Source organism: Eschscholzia californica, unplaced genomic scaffold, assembly GCF_041429995.1.
Source record: "Eschscholzia californica isolate CP2 unplaced genomic scaffold, dmEscCali1.0.p SCAF_4, whole genome shotgun sequence".
Classification (NCBI taxonomy): Eukaryota; Viridiplantae; Streptophyta; class Magnoliopsida; order Ranunculales; family Papaveraceae; genus Eschscholzia; species Eschscholzia californica.
Genome location: NW_028238461.1, coordinates 49,520,639 through 49,538,709, shown reverse-complemented (window position 1 = coordinate 49,538,709; position 18,071 = coordinate 49,520,639). Strand labels below are relative to the sequence as shown.

The 18,071-nt window shown below is 35.4% G+C and overlaps 3 protein-coding genes across 6 annotated transcripts; 1 reads left to right on the top strand and 2 right to left on the bottom strand.

The window, feature by feature from the left end:
- Positions 1-2,541: 2,541 nt before the first annotated feature.
- LOC147545643 (transcription factor bHLH48-like) lies at positions 2,542-8,033 on the bottom strand. Of its 3 annotated transcripts, none has more exons than XM_086634729.1 (8): positions 7,924-8,033; positions 7,068-7,527; positions 6,821-6,943; positions 6,393-6,458; positions 4,147-4,215; positions 3,663-3,734; positions 3,225-3,456; positions 2,542-3,010 (listed from the first exon to the last, which is right to left on the bottom strand). In XM_086634729.1, exons 2-8 carry the CDS (start codon positions 7,512-7,514, stop codon positions 2,973-2,975), a joined length of 1,047 nt encoding a protein of 348 aa, XP_086490855.1. In that variant the 5' UTR covers positions 7,515-7,527; positions 7,924-8,033; the 3' UTR covers positions 2,542-2,972. The 3 variants fall into 3 exon arrangements, with proteins under 3 accessions (XP_086490855.1, XP_086490853.1, XP_086490854.1); XM_086634727.1 differs by having other exon boundaries at positions 7,725-8,012; XM_086634728.1 differs by having other exon boundaries at positions 7,735-7,971.
- Positions 8,034-10,879: 2,846 nt separating this feature from the next.
- On the top strand, positions 10,880-11,547 carry LOC147545642 (uncharacterized). The gene has a single exon (XM_086636124.1). It carries the CDS (start codon positions 10,972-10,974, stop codon positions 11,338-11,340), a length of 369 nt encoding a protein of 122 aa, XP_086492250.1. The 5' UTR covers positions 10,880-10,971; the 3' UTR covers positions 11,341-11,547.
- Positions 11,548-14,148: 2,601 nt separating this feature from the next.
- Positions 14,149-17,000, bottom strand: LOC147545641 (Pentatricopeptide repeat (PPR) superfamily protein). Of its 2 annotated transcripts, XR_015223621.1 has the most exons (3): positions 16,362-17,000; positions 14,272-16,286; positions 14,149-14,189 (listed from the first exon to the last, which is right to left on the bottom strand). XR_015223621.1 is itself a non-coding variant. In XM_086636123.1 (2 exons), the coding sequence occupies exons 1-2, from the start codon at positions 16,819-16,821 to the stop codon at positions 14,842-14,844; spliced, it is 1,905 nt and encodes a 634-aa protein (XP_086492249.1). In that variant the 5' UTR covers positions 16,822-17,000; the 3' UTR covers positions 14,149-14,841. The 2 variants fall into 2 exon arrangements, 1 of the variants encoding a protein (XP_086492249.1); XM_086636123.1 differs by having other exon boundaries at positions 14,149-16,286.
- Between the last annotated feature and the right edge of the window lie 1,071 nt (positions 17,001-18,071).

Genomic DNA, 18,071 nt, shown 5'->3' with positions numbered 1-18,071 from the left:
TATTTTTATGAAAATGTCGTGTTCATTTGTCAATGCAAGAAAGAGATATGGGCCAAAATTTGTTCAACCTTCTCCTTTCATTTTTGGCCAATTTTCTCAATCCCTCCTTACTCTAACCCGTTTCTTTTACGTTTCTCTATTTTTCGTTCATTTAAACTTATAGAGGATAAAACATAATATTGGAGCACAAGTATACAATCTTAAGAGAGAAAGATTCAATTATCTTGACAAACCATTTTCTCATGCCTTACTTTAACCCATTTCTTTATTAGATTCTAAGACATAAATTTTGTAGAAGTAACATATCATGATCATTTCTATTAATCTTATATTTTTGGATTTACATAATTTACTAGTAAGTCAAGTGAGACGTTGATGTAGCACCAGCAAATACTGATTAGATTTATTAAGATCTAGTTAAACCTCTGAAAATGATGTTAAAGTACAAATAATAATTAAATAGATATATAATTATGAGCACATGGACATGGATTCTGATCAAGGGTCAATAGTATTTAGGAAAGAAGACGACACGAGAAATTTTTTGGAACAGAGGCATGTGCATAGACAAAAGATACTAATAGTATACAATCTTTATTTAATGGTGTCTGAGAGTTGATTGATGTTCTGCCCTTATTTGGAATATACGTGGGAGTGGGATCCCCAATAAACGGGAAATGATAGAGTGGCTTAGAAATTGGTACTTAGAGGGTGACATATTTCCTCATTTAGAAATAAAAGCGGTCCCCCCGTAGTCAAACTTTGAAAAAACCTTGTCTTTTAGTGATTCCACATCAGCTGGGCATTAAAATGCCCAAAAAATTTGGGCTCTCTAGCATCTCCCTAATACCATACACATGAGCTAACTATCCATCTAGCCTCTAGGACTCACTGGATAATTCATGGATCATTAACATGTTACATTACTAAAAGGAATTCAGAGTAGGCTGATCCTGATGGAATGGAAAATTAAGATGAGTCTAAGGAAGAATATTTGAAAGACCCCGTTGGGCGGCCGGTTCCATCCGGTGTATCTTATAGGTCAGTCGTGTGTTAAAATGTTGGGGTCCTAATCTTTTAAATTTGTGGGTGTCTTAAATCAAATCTAAATCAGTGGAGAGACGGAGTATGATATTCCTCTTAAGAAATTAAACATTTTTTTTCTAGGTAGACATTTTAAAACCGTGAAGTCTGAAAATATCAAAGCAAACAGTACAATTAGCAGCATAGAAGACTGGTCTATGTCATCCTATAACAGTGGCTAATTTCTACAAATATGTAGAACTGTCTTTTTTTTTTTTTTTGATGAAGAATGTAGAACTGTCTTGATAAACTAGTAATACTGTTGGGTCAATGTATGTAGATACTTATATAATAAGGCCACAACTATGAATACTGAGAAACTAAAATGGTTTTTGAAAGTTCTATCGTACCCTTGCTTCACATCAATATTTAGAAGTTTCCATTCACCACCATGAACTACTCGACCAATTAAGATAACTTTTTTCCCCCTATAGTGACAATGTCATTTTGGAGGAGAGCATCATAAACTTCCACAATCAAGCTTTGTATATTATAATTTTGAACACAGAAGCATACATGACATCAAGGCATCAGAAAGTTGCCAGCTATTAACACTATCCCCTTCCCCTCCGACTTCAGAATTTTGCATATGGGCAATCATTTCCTTCCAAACCCAATTCTTTAAATGTTGATCCAATTGACTCCAACCGTAGTGTTAGAAAGTATTTTGATAGATCAGAGACCTAGTAAAATTATCCCTAACGTGGAGGAAAAATATTAACTCTTACCACTCGGTTATCTCACACCGTCTAGACATTAGATCTAGATAACTTTGCGAATTAGATAAGTCATATGGAGTATAATCCTTTTATACGAGTCAATTTTCAAGAAGAGTTAAGACTAATAAACTCGAACAAAGACATAATTAAATGCAACATTTCAGTCTCTTGATCGAGAAGATAACCTAACAAGGATCATCACTCCAATACAGTATACACTCCTGTATTAGTTGTATAATGCATTTTGACAGTCAAAGGCAGGCACCGAAATCTGGCCTGGTTTTAATCGAATCTGTTAGTAGATAAGATAAGTAGGAAGGTGGGTCCTATATTGATTGGGTTTCCATCAACTCCACTGATTTTTGTTTCCCTCTTAATTAATATGAGACAATAATACATTCTTATGCCTTTAATTATTGTTAGATTTTCTCATATCCTTCTAGTAGAAACGCTTCATAGAATTGAATTTATGGAGCTCCAAACTGACAACAATCAATCTGGTAGGGTATGATTTAGCTACTACTATTTATACAATGTAATAATGCTTAAAGGTCTTCCGCTATTACTATTATACTAGAAAACGATAATATTGTTTCTGATTAGATACTGTAGTATGGAGAAGGTAAACATATAGAGCAAGAAAACAAGTCCATAAAAGGATTAAAATATTTGTTATAGCGGACATTGCTAGATCAAATTCACTTAACCCTAACTTTTTTGGTAATTCATGCATTACCGATTTGTTTGTTTCGTAAGAAAATACAACTACTAAAATCATATATTCGAATGTGAAGAAATAAGTACATATGTATGTCCATTAGTCTTGCAAAATACTATATCAATTGATAGCGCTCGTAGACTAGATCACATCATAAAACACCAAATTACATAAGCCAAGAGATATATTTATATACGTCTAACATTTGACAGCAACTTATCTACCGTTCTATGTCTAGGCAGAGGGGTTGTGGGATATATAAACTAATTTTAGGCTTCAAACTGTTTCTTTCTGCCAAAATTTGCAAACAAGAAACAACAGCTTAAACCCTACAACAATCTGGAAAATATATACTAACTCTGCACTAACCCTAAATTTACCTATATATTATATGTACAATAATCATATTGCTATATATATATATACCCAAGCTAGGTTTTGCTTCAAAGACTTCACATTTCCATTTTCAACTGGTTGGGATGAAGAGCCACTGTGCCACAATAAGAAAGACAAAATCTTAGATCACTTGTATAGTTGGGTGCTTAGGTGTAAGATTGAAGATATTCACGCCGATCATTTGTGTGTATGTAAGCATTAAGATCCTTAGCTAAGAAGTAAGATAAAAAAAAATGGGGGGGGGGGGAGGACCTAGAATTTTCGAATAAATTGTCCATTTAGTGATGGGGTTAAAATTAAGGAATTACCTGAATTTGTGGAGTTGTAACTATATACAGAGTTTTCAGGACTAGTGATAAAGCTTTGGTTGGTTTCTCTCTCCCATAATGGCTGTTGGAACATATCAACTTGCTGGTGGTGAGGTTGATTTAGATCATGAAGATACTGATGCCCTGTAATGTTGTTCATTTGGATTCCTGGCCAGAATGAAGATTCAGCTGTTACTGAACTTGCGAAGCTACTCGGCGTTAAACCTCCACTCTGTTTGTTGTAGAAATCAGTAACAATGTCAGAGTTGGTATGATCAAACAACTGGTTATCGCTGCATATTTTATATATATATATATATATATATATATATATATATATATATCCTAAATACTCACTACTTAAAGGTATTCAAACAAGTTGAGATGCACTTCCGAATGAAAAGGTCTGGACAGGTAGGGTGAATATGAAGGGAGTACCTGGGAGACCATTAAGCTATCAAGGTTGTAGTCGATTCTGGGGTTAACTGCAGCAAGTCTCATCGAAAGGATCTGTAACCACAAGTTAACAAGCAAATCAGTCTCTTATGTGTTTTAGGAGTTCAGTCTGAGACCCAATGATATTTTCGAAAAAAAATGGAACACCTCCTTAGTTTCCCTTAAGAGAAACATGGTAGGGAAATTTTATATACACTTACCATTTCTACCTGCCACACTCCATCTTCTTTGACTTGAACAAAAATACATTAGAGGTGACTTGTGAGTGTATATAACAACAAATGGTGGGTGCATTTAAAATTTCCCAACATGGTAACAAATGTTTGGGCCTACTAAGACTGAGCTAAAGCCCAGTGATCAGCCCATAAGCTTTCTGCTGGGGCGAAATTCTACTGTGCCAAAAGAAGTTTTATTTTGTGCTGGTGTTTGACAGAGAGAAAGAGAAGAGTCAGACAGACGGAGGCACCTCTACTTGATGTTGAAGGGATTGAACATGGTTGATTATCTCGTCCAGCACTGAAGCTGTTCCGGTTATCTGCAAAATAATTTCCTCAATGAAATAGTGTAAGATAATTGATATACTCCCACTTCTATCCCCAACCACTGATCCAATCCTAACTCCTAGAACCAACCATTTTGGTTTATAACACAACAATTTATTTAATCTCAGGGTGTATCTATTAATTATTATGTACATGGGAGTATGGACACCACGATAAGAAGTATTGTATATAGGGATTTGTTCGATCGGGATATGGTGGAAATAACATTGTCACACACGAAAAGTATGCATGTTATATATCACCGAACAAAAAATGTGTTAAGATCAAGGTGCATGTCATACAGGAAAAGGTGCGCGAGATAGGCCTATTTAGACATGGAAAACCTAATAACCAAATATATGATATGGAGAAAATTTCCAGTTATTGCCAATAACTTGAATATTAAATGACCACATGTTAATAGTGGAAGATGTAAGTTGAAATAAATTTTACAGGCAAATGGCCCACCAGTCTGCAACTCTGTGGGCATGAATTGAGTGGTTATTTCTGGTTCAGTCCTTTAACGAAAGTGATAGCGGACAACATCAGGCCAATGGTGGGGAGCACTACGGACGCGATAAATAGTTTTGCAGGGATAAACTGGAGCAGCATTTGAGAGATTTAATTCATACATCATGATAAAGTACGAAATGTGAATAAGTTAGGGACAAATTCTAAACAGCAGAAAAAAAATAAGTAAAAGTCTCAGCCAAAAACCGAAATATAAGGACTACATAAAATAAACTTGTAACCAGATATACAGGGTAACAGGGGTGACTCGCCATGGTTCTTAGAGTATTATCCAGACTGTTGGTCTATTGGGGATGTTCTAGATTAGATGCACTGAGGAAGATGAAAGAGAAAATACCACTATCCTTTAAGGGCTCAAATATAAAAAAAGTCATGCAACTCAATTGAGCCCGAGCTGACACTAACGTGTCGGTGTCCCGACTCCCGTTATGGCTCGGACCAGAGTTGGTAGCCTCCTCGTGCTTAAAAGAAATTCCCTATCATAATGACTATAAAAACACTAAGCTCGAAAAACTTATCATTTATATTTTGCAACATCGTAAAATATATTTACGTTCTCAACGAAGTTTACAATAATCAAATAATTGAAGCGAGAAACTTTTTCACCCAAACTATAGCATTGGCAATAGACTAAAAATGAAATTTGTAGTTGTTCTTTTTCTCTTTTTCATTGATAAGTGAGCATTGTGAGTGGACATAAACTGATATGTTAAATTCAAATAATTCTTAGCTTTGCAGAAAATCTTTTGCCTAAAGAAAAGAAAGAAGAGAGAGATCTTAAAGTTTATAAGACTAACTTTTCAGTATATCTTTTTCTTGATTTTGGAAGTCTAGTAAGTCAGAAATCTTTGATTCAATGATTCCTTTAGTAAGAGTTAGGTAGCATTTCACCCACTCATTACCCAAGGCTGATCTTTGATACGGTTTCTTTAACACCTTTATACTGAAAACATCAGAATTGATTCTTTCTTCTTTATGAATTGATCAACTATCTTTTTCTGTCACATTTTCCAAGCTATCCAAAAGTTGAATATGTGAAGTCATGAAAGATATCAAGTAAATTGACAACCCTAATTAAAGCTTAAAATTATGTATTTGTTTATTTAGGAATATTGGTGGTATTTGTTTCTGATTTTGTTTTTGTTTTTCTTAATTTTGAATCTGACTCGTCTACGTTTGATTTTTCTGAATCGAAATAGTCGGATTTAACTCCCAGACCCTGAAGGGGCCGGATTAAACTTCAATTTAATCTACTGTTTTGAAAACCTTAGCTCTGAAGGTATCATACTCTTAGCCATAAAAGTTCCTACTTCTTATCACTTAGAGCAACCATGTTGCCATGTTGGTTAGCTAACTTTACAACTACGAAACAACCCAATAAATGGATATTTAGAGTGTAAGGTTCTAATCGGAGTGGTGGTCCAAATGGTCATGTCCATTTCACTTAATAAAACGACCAAACAGTATATTATATCTCTAAGGGGACCATTGAAGAATGTCCTTTAAGATTAATACCTACTAGTTAGGTAAAGGTTGTCCTTGTTTACCATTATATACTGAATTAATGTCTTCTTTCTATAATTATAGTAATTCTCCAAATAAAATGGAAAAAACAAAAGAATAAAGATTGAAACCTAACCTTTGCACAACCAGGGACCATTTCTTGAAGAAGCTTCATCTTTGCATTAATTTTCTCTCTCCTTGCCTGAAACATAATCAAATCATCACACATCATTAATCAATTTTTTCAGAATTCTTAACGTGCGTAGTCTTATTCAGTGGCGGAAAGTATTATTGATTTTAAATCACCGAGATTTCTTAAGAAATATACCGAAAATGCGTTAGAAAATGTCACATCAGTTCCTAAACAAGATTGAAACATTTTTTTGTAACCTAAAGCAAGCAAATAAAATCTTTGGGTGTAGACTAAACCCCAAGTGAATCAATAGCTAATGTGCATTGTTTGTGGCAGCATCGAGATACGCACCATTAGCACGATTACCTTAATAAACATGATTTTCAGTTACTTAACTACTAATAAAGTAAGAGATTAGTTAAATTGTTTACTCTTTCAGCTAAGCTATGACTGTCGGTTGCTTGGCCTCGACGAGCTCTAACATGAACATAAGGAAGTTGCTTGCAGTCTTCAACATTTCCTACGCGTTTACTCTTTCCAGCAGAAACTTTAACCTAATTTGCCGAAAATGAAAGAAAAAAGGAAGTTATATCGCTTTTGAAGCTGAAAATCGAAAACTAAATGACTACATACGGAAAGTTTTTATTCTATAATTTTGGATTCTTTGTTTAGCTTTACCTTCTGTTCTCCTTCCGATTTTCTCTTCGTTGATCTCTTTCTCTCACTTTGATTCGATTTATCGGAGAAAATCGGAGATGAACTATGATTTGACTCGGAATCGGTTAGTTCTTTCTTCACTTCACTTGAATTTGAAGGAATGAAGTTCATCTCCGAAATGTAATCTCCTTTCACAATGTTAGCGAAATTTGAAAACCTAGCAGCTCGGTCAATCAGATCCATGTTCGAAATGAAGATTGGAGAAGAATTAGGTGCGTAACTTAGATATTGTTGTTCCTTTAGTGTTGATTCGCCGAATTCCATGGCGGATATCGCCGTATGATTTCTAGATACCGGTTCCTGATGAAGAAGTTCCATTGCTTGATTCGGTGGAAGTTCAAGAAGTGCAGTAAAAGAGTTACCGGTTTCCGGCGGTGGCACTTCCAGTTCCAGAGTGTTTTCCGTCATAAATCTTCAATTTCTGCAACAATCACATAAACACAAGTAAATAAGTTAAATCAAACTATCAAATACTACTCAAAATCAAACTAGATCTATAAAATTTTCAAAATTTCTGTTTGAAACTTGAAGAACAAGAAACCGAAATTATCCTTCAATCTGTTGTTATTATTCGACATTAATAAGCATTTCTGGAGTACAAAATTGACATTTAATTACTCTTTTGTACTTCTGTTTTTGTTGATTTGTTGCTTCCGCCACCTGAATTTGCCGATTTTAGTTCTTGAATAAATTCAAGAGAAGAGAGAGAAAAGTAGAGAGAGAGAGAAGAAAGGAATGCTGAGTGAGATTTATTTATGAAATGGTTTAATGGACGTCTTATGTTTCTATCTCTTCAATATTATGATTACATTTTTACCTTTTGAAGATTTCGAATAGAAACTCTTTTTTCAGGGATCATTTGTGTGTTTATTACGACTGTCCCGTATAGGTTTTGGTGGCTTCCCCGCGAAAAAGAAAGTATAAAATAGTCATATGTACCTATTAGGTTTCCCATTTCCCCACTATTTTACCCTTTTTGGCCTAGTAGAAGGTGAATCTCAATCAAATTGGAAAATGATATAAGAGTTTAAAATGAAGTAGATTTAATCTAGACCTTGGTAGATATCAGTCGTCTATTAGGAGTGTTTAAAAAATATACTATGAAGAGATAAATGAATAAATAGAAATAAAGATAGTCGATTCGGTTTAAGTCTGTCGCTTATTAGAAGAGTGAAAATTCCGTTTTTGGCCCCCGATTTGTGATTAACTGGTCGTTTTGGCCCCTAATTGTGTCCGGCAGTTCGTTTTGGCCCCAAAAAATTCCTAAATGGCCCCAAATTTTTTCAACCTCCCAATTCTACTCCCATGGCATTTCTGTAATTATTTTTTTTTCTTTGTCCACCTCATCTAACAATTGTCACATCACTCTGTCCACCTCACCCTTCTTCTCCGACGAAAGGTTGCCGGCCGGCCACCTTTACCAAAATAAATTTTTTTTTTCATTTCTCTCTCTTCTTCATCTCATTCTTTCTCTCTTCTTCTTTCTTTACCTCTCTCTCTCTCTATAACTCCGGCGAAGGGGCGGAGCCCCTTCGCCGGAGAACCAGACCTTGAAGGTCTGGTGCGAAACCAGATTCGGTCTGGTTTCAAACCAGATCGGAATCTGGTGCGAAACCAGATTCGGTCTGGTTTGAAACCAGATCGGAATCTGGTTTCAACTAACCAGAACGGAATCTGGTTAGTTGAAACCAGATTCCGATCTGGTTTCAAACCAGACCGGGATCTGGTTGTAGAAACCAGATCTCGGTCTGGTTTCAAACCAGACCGAATCTGGTTTCCAACCAGACCTTGAAGGTCTGGTTCTCCGGCGAAGGGGCTCCGCCCCTTCGCCGGAGTTATAGAGGGAGAGAGAGAGAGGGGTTAGAGAGAGATAGAGGTAAAGAAAGAAGAAGAGAGAGAAAGAAGAAGAAGAGAGAGAAAGAAGGAGATGAAGAAGAGAGAGAAAGAAGGAGATGAAGAAGAGAGAGAAATGAAAAAAAAAATTATTTTGGTAAAGGTGGCCGGCCGGAATTTTTTATTCCGGCCGGCAACCTTTCGCCGGAGAAGAAGGGTGAGGTGGACAGAGTGATGTGACAATTGTTAGATGAGGTGGACAAAGAAAAAGAAAAAAAATAATAACAGAAATGCCATGGGGGTAGAATTGGGAGGTTGAATAAATTTGGGGCCATTTAGGAATTTTTTGGGGCCAAAACGAACTGCTAGACACAATTAAGGACCAAAACGACCAGTTGGTCACAAATCGGGGGCCAAAACGGAATTAACCCAAAAAATCCATTAAGAGATAGGAAGGGTTGACATAGAATTGAACATCATCAATTTTGTTTAAGTTTAGAAGAAACTTTGACATGTATCTTTTTTTAGTGTTACTAATCTAAATTTGATTCATGTAAATCTTACCCATCTACAATTAATTCGTGTAAATATAATGTATTTTACTCAATGAATATAGTCATTTTGGATTGTGTCAAATTAGGGGCTAACAAAATTAAGCTAAACTAGACCCATCTAAACCAAACGCTTTAGTGATTGGATCAAGCTGGACTTCATCCATTTTGGTTGCTTTCCGTTACAACATTTTGAAAACTCTTAAAACCTAGCCAACCAATATAATACTAGTGTAAAGTTGTATTTCTTTTACTTTGTTTATAATGTTTTTAGGCACTGAACAATTTAGAATTTTTGTTTAGGCATTTTAAGATTATATTATTATTTTTTGTAATGATTATATCTTTTGAGATGATAGTGTGAAATAAACAATTTGGTCCAACTATATATATATGTACCATTCTTAACAAAAAAAAATATATATATATATGTACCATATGAGTTTTAAGAAGAAATATATCTTTTAAAACATAACATTTTGAATCAGTTGGTCAAATTCAAACTAGACTGAACTTAATCCGCCAAAACCTTTATCGATCTTCAGTTGGACAAAATATGGTATTAATACTCATCTTAGTGTGAAAAAACAGGTTCCTGATTAAGATCTATTTTACATCTGACTTAAATTGATAAAAAAAAAAAAAATCAATTTGAGTCTGTTTACCATCTCTAATGAAATTTCAAATCTTACGAAAACAACAAACCCTCTTATTAACCACCACCACACATCCACTACAACCAACACTATATCTCTATGTTTTTACAACCATCACCATCACCAAATATCTATACCACCACCACTGCAACAGAATCACAGTACACCCTGCTACACCTTCCACTATCACCAAAACTATATCTACAATAGTAGATTGGTTACATATACTAAACACACTAGTGCATGGGTGAACAAAAGGGCTACCCACACCTTTCTAGGGTTTTCTTGTCCAAGTTGAAAGCAGTGAATGTGCACATCACAAAAATATTATGTGAATATAACTAAAAGAAGAAATTTTATTTGACCCAAAAAATTGAATTGGACCATAGACCGAAAACCGATGTCGCCCTCACCTATTAGACAGATCATATAGAGAAAGAAATGGCTTACCTGAATAGGTAACGACTACATTACCTCACGACTTATGTACGATCCCATTTTTCTGACCGAATAAGGTTTATGTAACAAAAAATATAGACAATGTTACTTGTCTGGACAACATGGCCCAAAATGACTCGAAAATGAGCAATGAGGGGCGCCTATAGATAACAAAAAAATGGTGAGTGCGCTTAACATCTGTTGATGAAAATTAGCAGTGGGGCGCTTATAGATAATTAAGAAGCCCTTATAGGATTTCCTGTCTTTGATTTATGAAGATGACGAAATTGCCCTAAACTCCCAAACAAGGATCACTTGTAAAATCAGGAGATTCAAGACTCATCATCCTTCTTTGCCCTCTTCCCTCTCTCTCTCTGCAATCAAATCATGTCTTCGTTACCTAAATTTATCGCAAGCAGTTCAGGGATGCTCAGAAATCGGATCAAATCATCGCTCCGAACAAGAGGAGGTGGAGGAGACGGACCAAGCCGATGGTCTACCCCTGGTCATCAAGAACGACCTAATGGTTACCTTTTCAATCAACCTCCTCTTCCACCAGGTGAGTCAAGAAAATGGGAAGATTGGGAACTTCCTTACTATATCACTGGTTTTCTCACTGTTGTTATTCTTGGTGTTGGTCTTAATGCTAAACCTGATCTCACTATTGAAACTTGGGCTCATCAAAAAGCCCTAGAACGTCTTGAAAACAAGAAGATCGCTGCTGCTCTCTCTGCCTCTACTGATGATTCTGAATGAATTATCACTTTCTAGGGTTTTCCATTTGGTTTTGGGTCTACCCATGTCTTTTTTTTTGTCTGTCTTTTGGATTGATCTAAGTTGGGAATGATAAATTTTACTTCGACAATGTGGTTTTATGTGGGTTAATAATAATGCAACTATCAAAATCTTGCTTCTTGTAAGTTTGAATTGTATTTGCTTTAATGAAATATTAGAGATTTTTCATGTTAGGTGACTAATCTAGTGAAACTTGCAATTTGTTTTCAATGTGGGTATTATTGTTTATGAATGGTTAATATTGATCAAGTTACAATTTTGCTTTTTGTTTCAACGGGTACTTTAGAATTGCTAAATTTGTGGTTTGTGTCTTTCCATGAGTTTGCTGAAGTGATGGATCATTGAACCTTATGAAGCTAATATAGAGCAAATGGCAGTGTGTTTCTTCGCATTTGATTTTGGGAAAGTCTAGATTTTTAGGGGGTGTATTTAGATTGTAGGTAGAAATTCGAACGATATACTTGTATTTATATCGTCTACTACACTACCGAGTACTTATAGGAACTTACATGATATATCATATTAATCAAACTACCCTCGTCACCAGGATTACAAGACAAAACTCCATGAATTCGAATCAACCACTCTACCCCGTAACCCGTTCACAAGGATTTATTTTAATGTAAGGAAGACAAGGATCCTTAATGTGTCAATGTCTGCTTAACAAGTTGGAAAACCTTGATTATCTTTTGGATATTTCACATCCAAAAAAATCCCCATAAGAAGGAAGAAAAATGGTGGTTTGGATACAAAATGTAGTCTGCCTATTTTCTTTCTATCGTTGTGCTCTAGGAGGTTTAACTTGTCGTATGGAAACAATGAAGGCCAGTTGTTTTATGCTATACTGAGAGGCAATTGAAACTGCATTTTAGGACTTCGAATCTTTACCCGCCAAGAAGATGAGTATTGTGTAAAGTTCTCGAGTTCTTGGAAAATCAGGTCAGGAGTAACTTTTTGTGTCTAAACATGTGAACTATATGGGGAGGGCTGGGTTCATTTCTAGCTGTTGCAATTCGAAGATTCCAGTGAGACTAAAAGCTTTTAGTAACGACTTAGAGATATTGGGTTGCTGCTGGATTATCCAGTGAGACTAAGCGTACGCATTATGTTTCCTTCATTGTAAGTGGAAGGAAGAAGATAAGCAACTTGATAATCTCACAGAATTGAGTCGTATAGATAGTAGAATAGTGTAATACTAAAAGGTAGTGTACACTTTGCTTTAAACTGGTATAGAGTTGAGCATATGCTTCTCTCATGGCTGAATGCCACTCACTGAATCTGTCGTCCCTTTCAATCCTTCGTCTCAAGTGCTTATTTGACTCTCTTGATGAAAGATGCTTACAGCTTACCCACCTTGTGCTGCTATTTTCAACCCCATTTGGCTTGACCTCTGTCATTGATTTCCACTAGCAGGAAAATATCTTGCACGATGTTTTCAATTTCGAGCTTTATCAGTGTTATCACTTTCTGCTTAAATAAGCAGTTATTTGTCTGATCCCTAAATTTCATGGTTTGTCGGGCACTTAGATACAAACATAGCTCGAAAAATTATTTTTTTAACATGTCCTCAATCCAAAGAAAAGTTATTTTATCTGTTTACTTGTAGTGTTGAGTTTCTAGGTAGAAATTAGATGTCTATACTTGTAGTATTATGTTGTCTCCAGCACCACCGAGTACTGGGGCTAGTCCTGAAGAAATTGGAGATTGTTCTTATCGATCTTCGATACTTAGGAACAAACATGATACATCATACTAATCAATCTATCCTCTTCACCAGGATTTCAAGACAAAACTCCATGAATTCGGATCAACCACTTACACACTTCACAAGGATTTAACTTTAATGTAAGGAAGACAAGGATACTTAATGTGTCAATGTCTGCTTAGCAAGTCGGAAAACCTTGATTATCTTTGAGTATGTCACATCTGAAAAGCATCACCATATCAAGGAAGGAAAAGTGTGGGTGGTTTTGATAGAAAATGTATTCAGCTTATTTGTCTTTCCTACCTTTGTGCTCAAGGGGGGGTTCACTAGTCGTTTGGAAACAATGAAGGCTAATTATTTTATACTATAATGGAAGGTAGTAAAAACTACATTTTAGGACTTTCGAGTTTTAGTTGTCGAGAAGAGGAGCTGGTGTATTGTGTACAGTTCTTGAGTTGTTGGGAAATCCGAAGTTCAGGAGCGATATGTTTCCTTGATTGCAAGTGGAAGGAGGGATAATCTCACAGAATTAAGTCGTATAGATAGTAGGATCGTGTAATACTAGAAGGCAGTGGGCAGATGCTTTTCTCATGGCTGAATGCCATTCTCACTGAGTCTGTTGTCACTCGTCCTGGGACTAACCTCTTCTCGTGCTGTTGGCAGTTCTTGAGCGAAATTTTTTCCTCCATTAACTCTTCTTGTCTATGAATTTGAATCTTCAACTTCAAATTGCAAAGGTTCCCTTTGAATCCATGTATCAAGTCTTTATCTGACTCTTTTGCTGAAACAAGACGCTTGATGCTTAAACGCCTTGTGCTGCTATTTTCAAACCCTATCTCGCTCACCCATTTCTTGGCCGTCTAATTGATTTCCACTAGCAGGAAGATATCTTGCACATGTATACACAGTTGCAGACTGATATTCCGTTACCAATATATAACCACTAAATATGCTAACTTTTTTAGGTTACCGATTAGGAGCTTCATCGGTATTATCACTTTTCATGGTCTCTCGGGCAGGTAAATGCAAATGTAGCTCTGAAAATTATTTTTAAGACAATGTCCTCAATCCAAAGAAAAGTTATTTTATCTTTTTACGCTTTAAACTGATTCTACTAGACTACTACTACATATATTTCATAAAGTTATCTAACTGAGTTCTACTTCTGTTCCAAGGTGCTAAGTTACCAGAAAAAACTATCGACAACAAAAAAATTTCATAATTTATTAGAATAGACTTTTTTGGAGTTCTTCCTTGTCTTCTCCTTTTGTTCAAGAAATTAGACTTCCCATTCGACATTTCTTTACTGCGTCATGCATACTCCGACAAAGAATTCATGCCTCCCTCTATTTTGATCTTTTACCAAATCACCCTTCTTCCTCACAGCTAACCTCTCCACGACCACAACCACATTGAACCGGAGCTGTACAAATCGTGAAAGTCAAACTGATTCCCACTCACAATACAAGTCGCCCTAGTCGTAAAAAGTTTTTTCTTTGCAGATTATATAATTTCACTCGCTAAGCGAGAAACTGCAGTGAGTTAGGAAAAGAAAGGAAAATGTCTGGCTGAGACAATTCTATTTGAGATCTACGTGAGATGAGTCATTTGGTATTTCCATAATCTTCAGTTCCCTTCACTGTTTTAGAGATTTGAAGGTGCGGATCTTGGTGAAGATATGCGGATAATGTATGTGCAATGACAGATATCAACTTAGCATTGTCTAATGTGTATTTCTATAATCTTCAGTTGAGTTCTCACCAATAATCACCACAAGAGCATACTCCTCCAACAATATGATGAAAACGATTACTATCCCTTAACGATATTTCTCTTTCGCTAACTTTTGATACAAACTTGGCAAAATTGTGACAATCTATACAAACTCGAATGTTTTTCATAATCCGAATTGGAACTCCATTAGTAGTGCTAATAAACCCAAATCCTATTGCCAATTTCTCACTATGACCAAGAAGTATTTTTTCCTTCTGTTCATCATCAACATCATGCATCACACAACTCAAATCAGGAACATAACCAGCTTCCTTGATTTTGGTAGACAATTCTTTTACTTTTTCTAATACCTCTTCTCTTCTTGGATGAGATCTCTCTTCGGCGTGAAAACTATGTACTGTTCGATCTAGTTTGATCCAACTTCGTCCTGGTTCTTTCATAATGGCACTTTCCTTCATTAACTCTCTCACATTTGTCATATCTTCCCATCTCCCGGCAGAAGCATATAAATTAGAAAGAATAACATAGTTCCCAGCATTTTGCGGCTCGATATTGAGAAGTTTCAGAGCGACTAATTCTCCGATATTGACGTTATTGTGAACTTTGCAAGCACCTAGAAGTGAACCCCAAATAGCCGATGTTGGTTCAAATGGCATTTTCTTAATGAAATCATATGCTTCTTGAACTTTTCCAGTACGTCCAAGTAGATCAACCACACACCCGTAATGCTCAAGTTCTGGTTCAGTCCCTTCTTGCCCGTTAACCATTTCATTGAATATGGATAAACCTTCCTCTATTAGTCCTCCATGACTGCAACCTGATAAAACATTCATGAAAGTGACATTATCTGGCTTAACTTGTTTTTCTTTTCTCATAAGTCGGAAAAGCTCAACTACCTCTTTGCCTAGACCGTGCTTACTGTATCCTCCAAGCATTGCATTCCACGTAATAACAGTTCTTTCTGACATCCCATCGAATATCCTTCTTGAGTAAGTAAGGTTTCCACATTTCGAATACATGTCTATAAGAGAATTTTGAAGAACAGTATAAGAGGGAAGTTGACATCGAAGAACACGGTTATGAACTTGTTTGCCGTGTTCTAATGCAGCTAGTCCAGATAACGCAGTTAAAACACTTGTATAAGTAACGTAATTGGGTTCCATTCCTTCGCTCATCAACTGGCGAAATAGTTCTAGTGCCTCTTCGTCTAGGCCTAGTTGAGCATATCCCGCAATAATTGCAGTGCACGAAACAACGTCTCTACATGGTAAACTATTGAAGACTTTTCGAGCTTCATGAATTTTACCAGATTTGGCATACATATCTAGAAGTGAGCTACCAACAAATATATGTGATTCGAAACTTGTCTTGACGATAAGAGAATGGACTTGCCTGCCATGATCGAACCCACAAACACCCGAACAAGAAGTAAGTACAGTTGCAAAGGTAAACTCATTAGGGTGTTCACCTGCAAATTTTCTTCGATTATAATCCATATATGAAGCAAAAAATTCCAAGATTCAAGTGCTTAGTTGAAAAATACCTGATTGTAACATGTTTACAAAAAGATCCAAAGCATGAAAAGAAAACCCTCTTTGAGAATAAGCTGAAATCATGGCAGTCCATGAAACAACATTTCTTTCACGCATTCTATCGAGCAATTGGCGGGCATCATTTAGTAAATCACATTTTGTGTACAAAACTATTAGTCTAGTTTCAAGATAAACAGGAGGTAAATAACTAGTTTTAATCATGTGCCCATGTACTCTTTTTCCCTCTTTAATAGCTTTCTGGTTTATGCACAAATTTAGGAGAGAATCATAGCTTTCAAATTTCATCATTTCTCTTTGTTTTGACATCTCCAACAGAGCTTCAATTAGGTGACCGTTGATGCACATAAGTTTTATATTTGAATTTGGCGGGGAATTGTAGGTTGTTGAGAAGTTGAGGCATTTGAAATGCTTATAGTGGAAGAAAAAGCTAGTAGTAGTTTTGAGAAGCATTTTCTTGGAAGAGAAATCTTTTAGGTATACATTTTACTACCCAAACTGGACTTCGCGTACTTTTAAGCAAAAGTATATCTCCATCAAAATGCCAATACTTACAAATAATTTATCATTTATTAACTTATATAAATATTTACTTCATCATTTAGTAGTTTATAAATAAATAATCTAGATATTATAAACATTTACAGGTATTATTTAATAAATAAATGTGATTATTCATCTTAGATTGATTAACTAATCGAGTGGAGATTGTCCTCTAACAAACAAGTGAGAAACAAAATTGCGATCCGAATAAGTCCTTTATTGAGAAATTGTCTATTCATTAACTGTTCAAACGATTACCAGAAAGTTTTTGAGAGAAAGTAGTTAGACTATTACCTTGTCTTTGTTAACGAGCCTGTCGTATGATGATGATGAGCATTCCTATTAGACTTTCTACTCAAAAGATAGGTTTGGAATTGTCTGTTTTAATATTTATGAACCAAATTATTCTTAATAAAAGATTAGAATGACTAGTATTAAAATCGTAATCACATAATATCACAACTAAAAAAATTAAAAAAATCTAGGGTTAGTCATCACCATAGCAACTATCTCTCTCTCGATCGAACGTAACTCTTTCCCTTTCTCTAGTTTTTTTCCTCTCTGTTGTTTTTTTTCATTCGAATCGCTTTCATAACGTTTAAAATGAAAAGTTTTTAGTGGAGACATTTATTTATTTAAAATGAAATTTTAAGTACTACTTAAGTTGGTGTATCGCGTTACTATTTCATATCTATAAATTTGAAAAATAATACTGATTAATATATATAACAAAGTTGACGTTTTATTTAGGTAGTTTAGGTAGAAGCATATAATAAGACTTTTACAAAAATTTACATTCCGATTCCTATACGAACCAAACACCAAGTTAAGAATCTATCAGGAATCAAATTTTTGTTCCTAGTCAAACCAAACATCAAACTGAAATAATCTGATTCCAAAGAATCGCGTTATTGGAATGCTATTCCCAGGGAACACATTCCATTCTCGCGCGCTAGAAATGACCTTAGGGTTTTACAAAAAAATTGCTTTCTCTTTTTTCCTGGTATAAATTGAAATCTAGAATTTCTAGAGGGGGAATGCTAAGTGTACAAAAGATTTTTTACAAAATTCTTGACTTAATGAGTCACACGGGTAAAAAAAAAAAAAAACGGTCGAGATTAAAGTCAAACTTTATAAAAAAGTTTGTCTTTGAGTGAAAG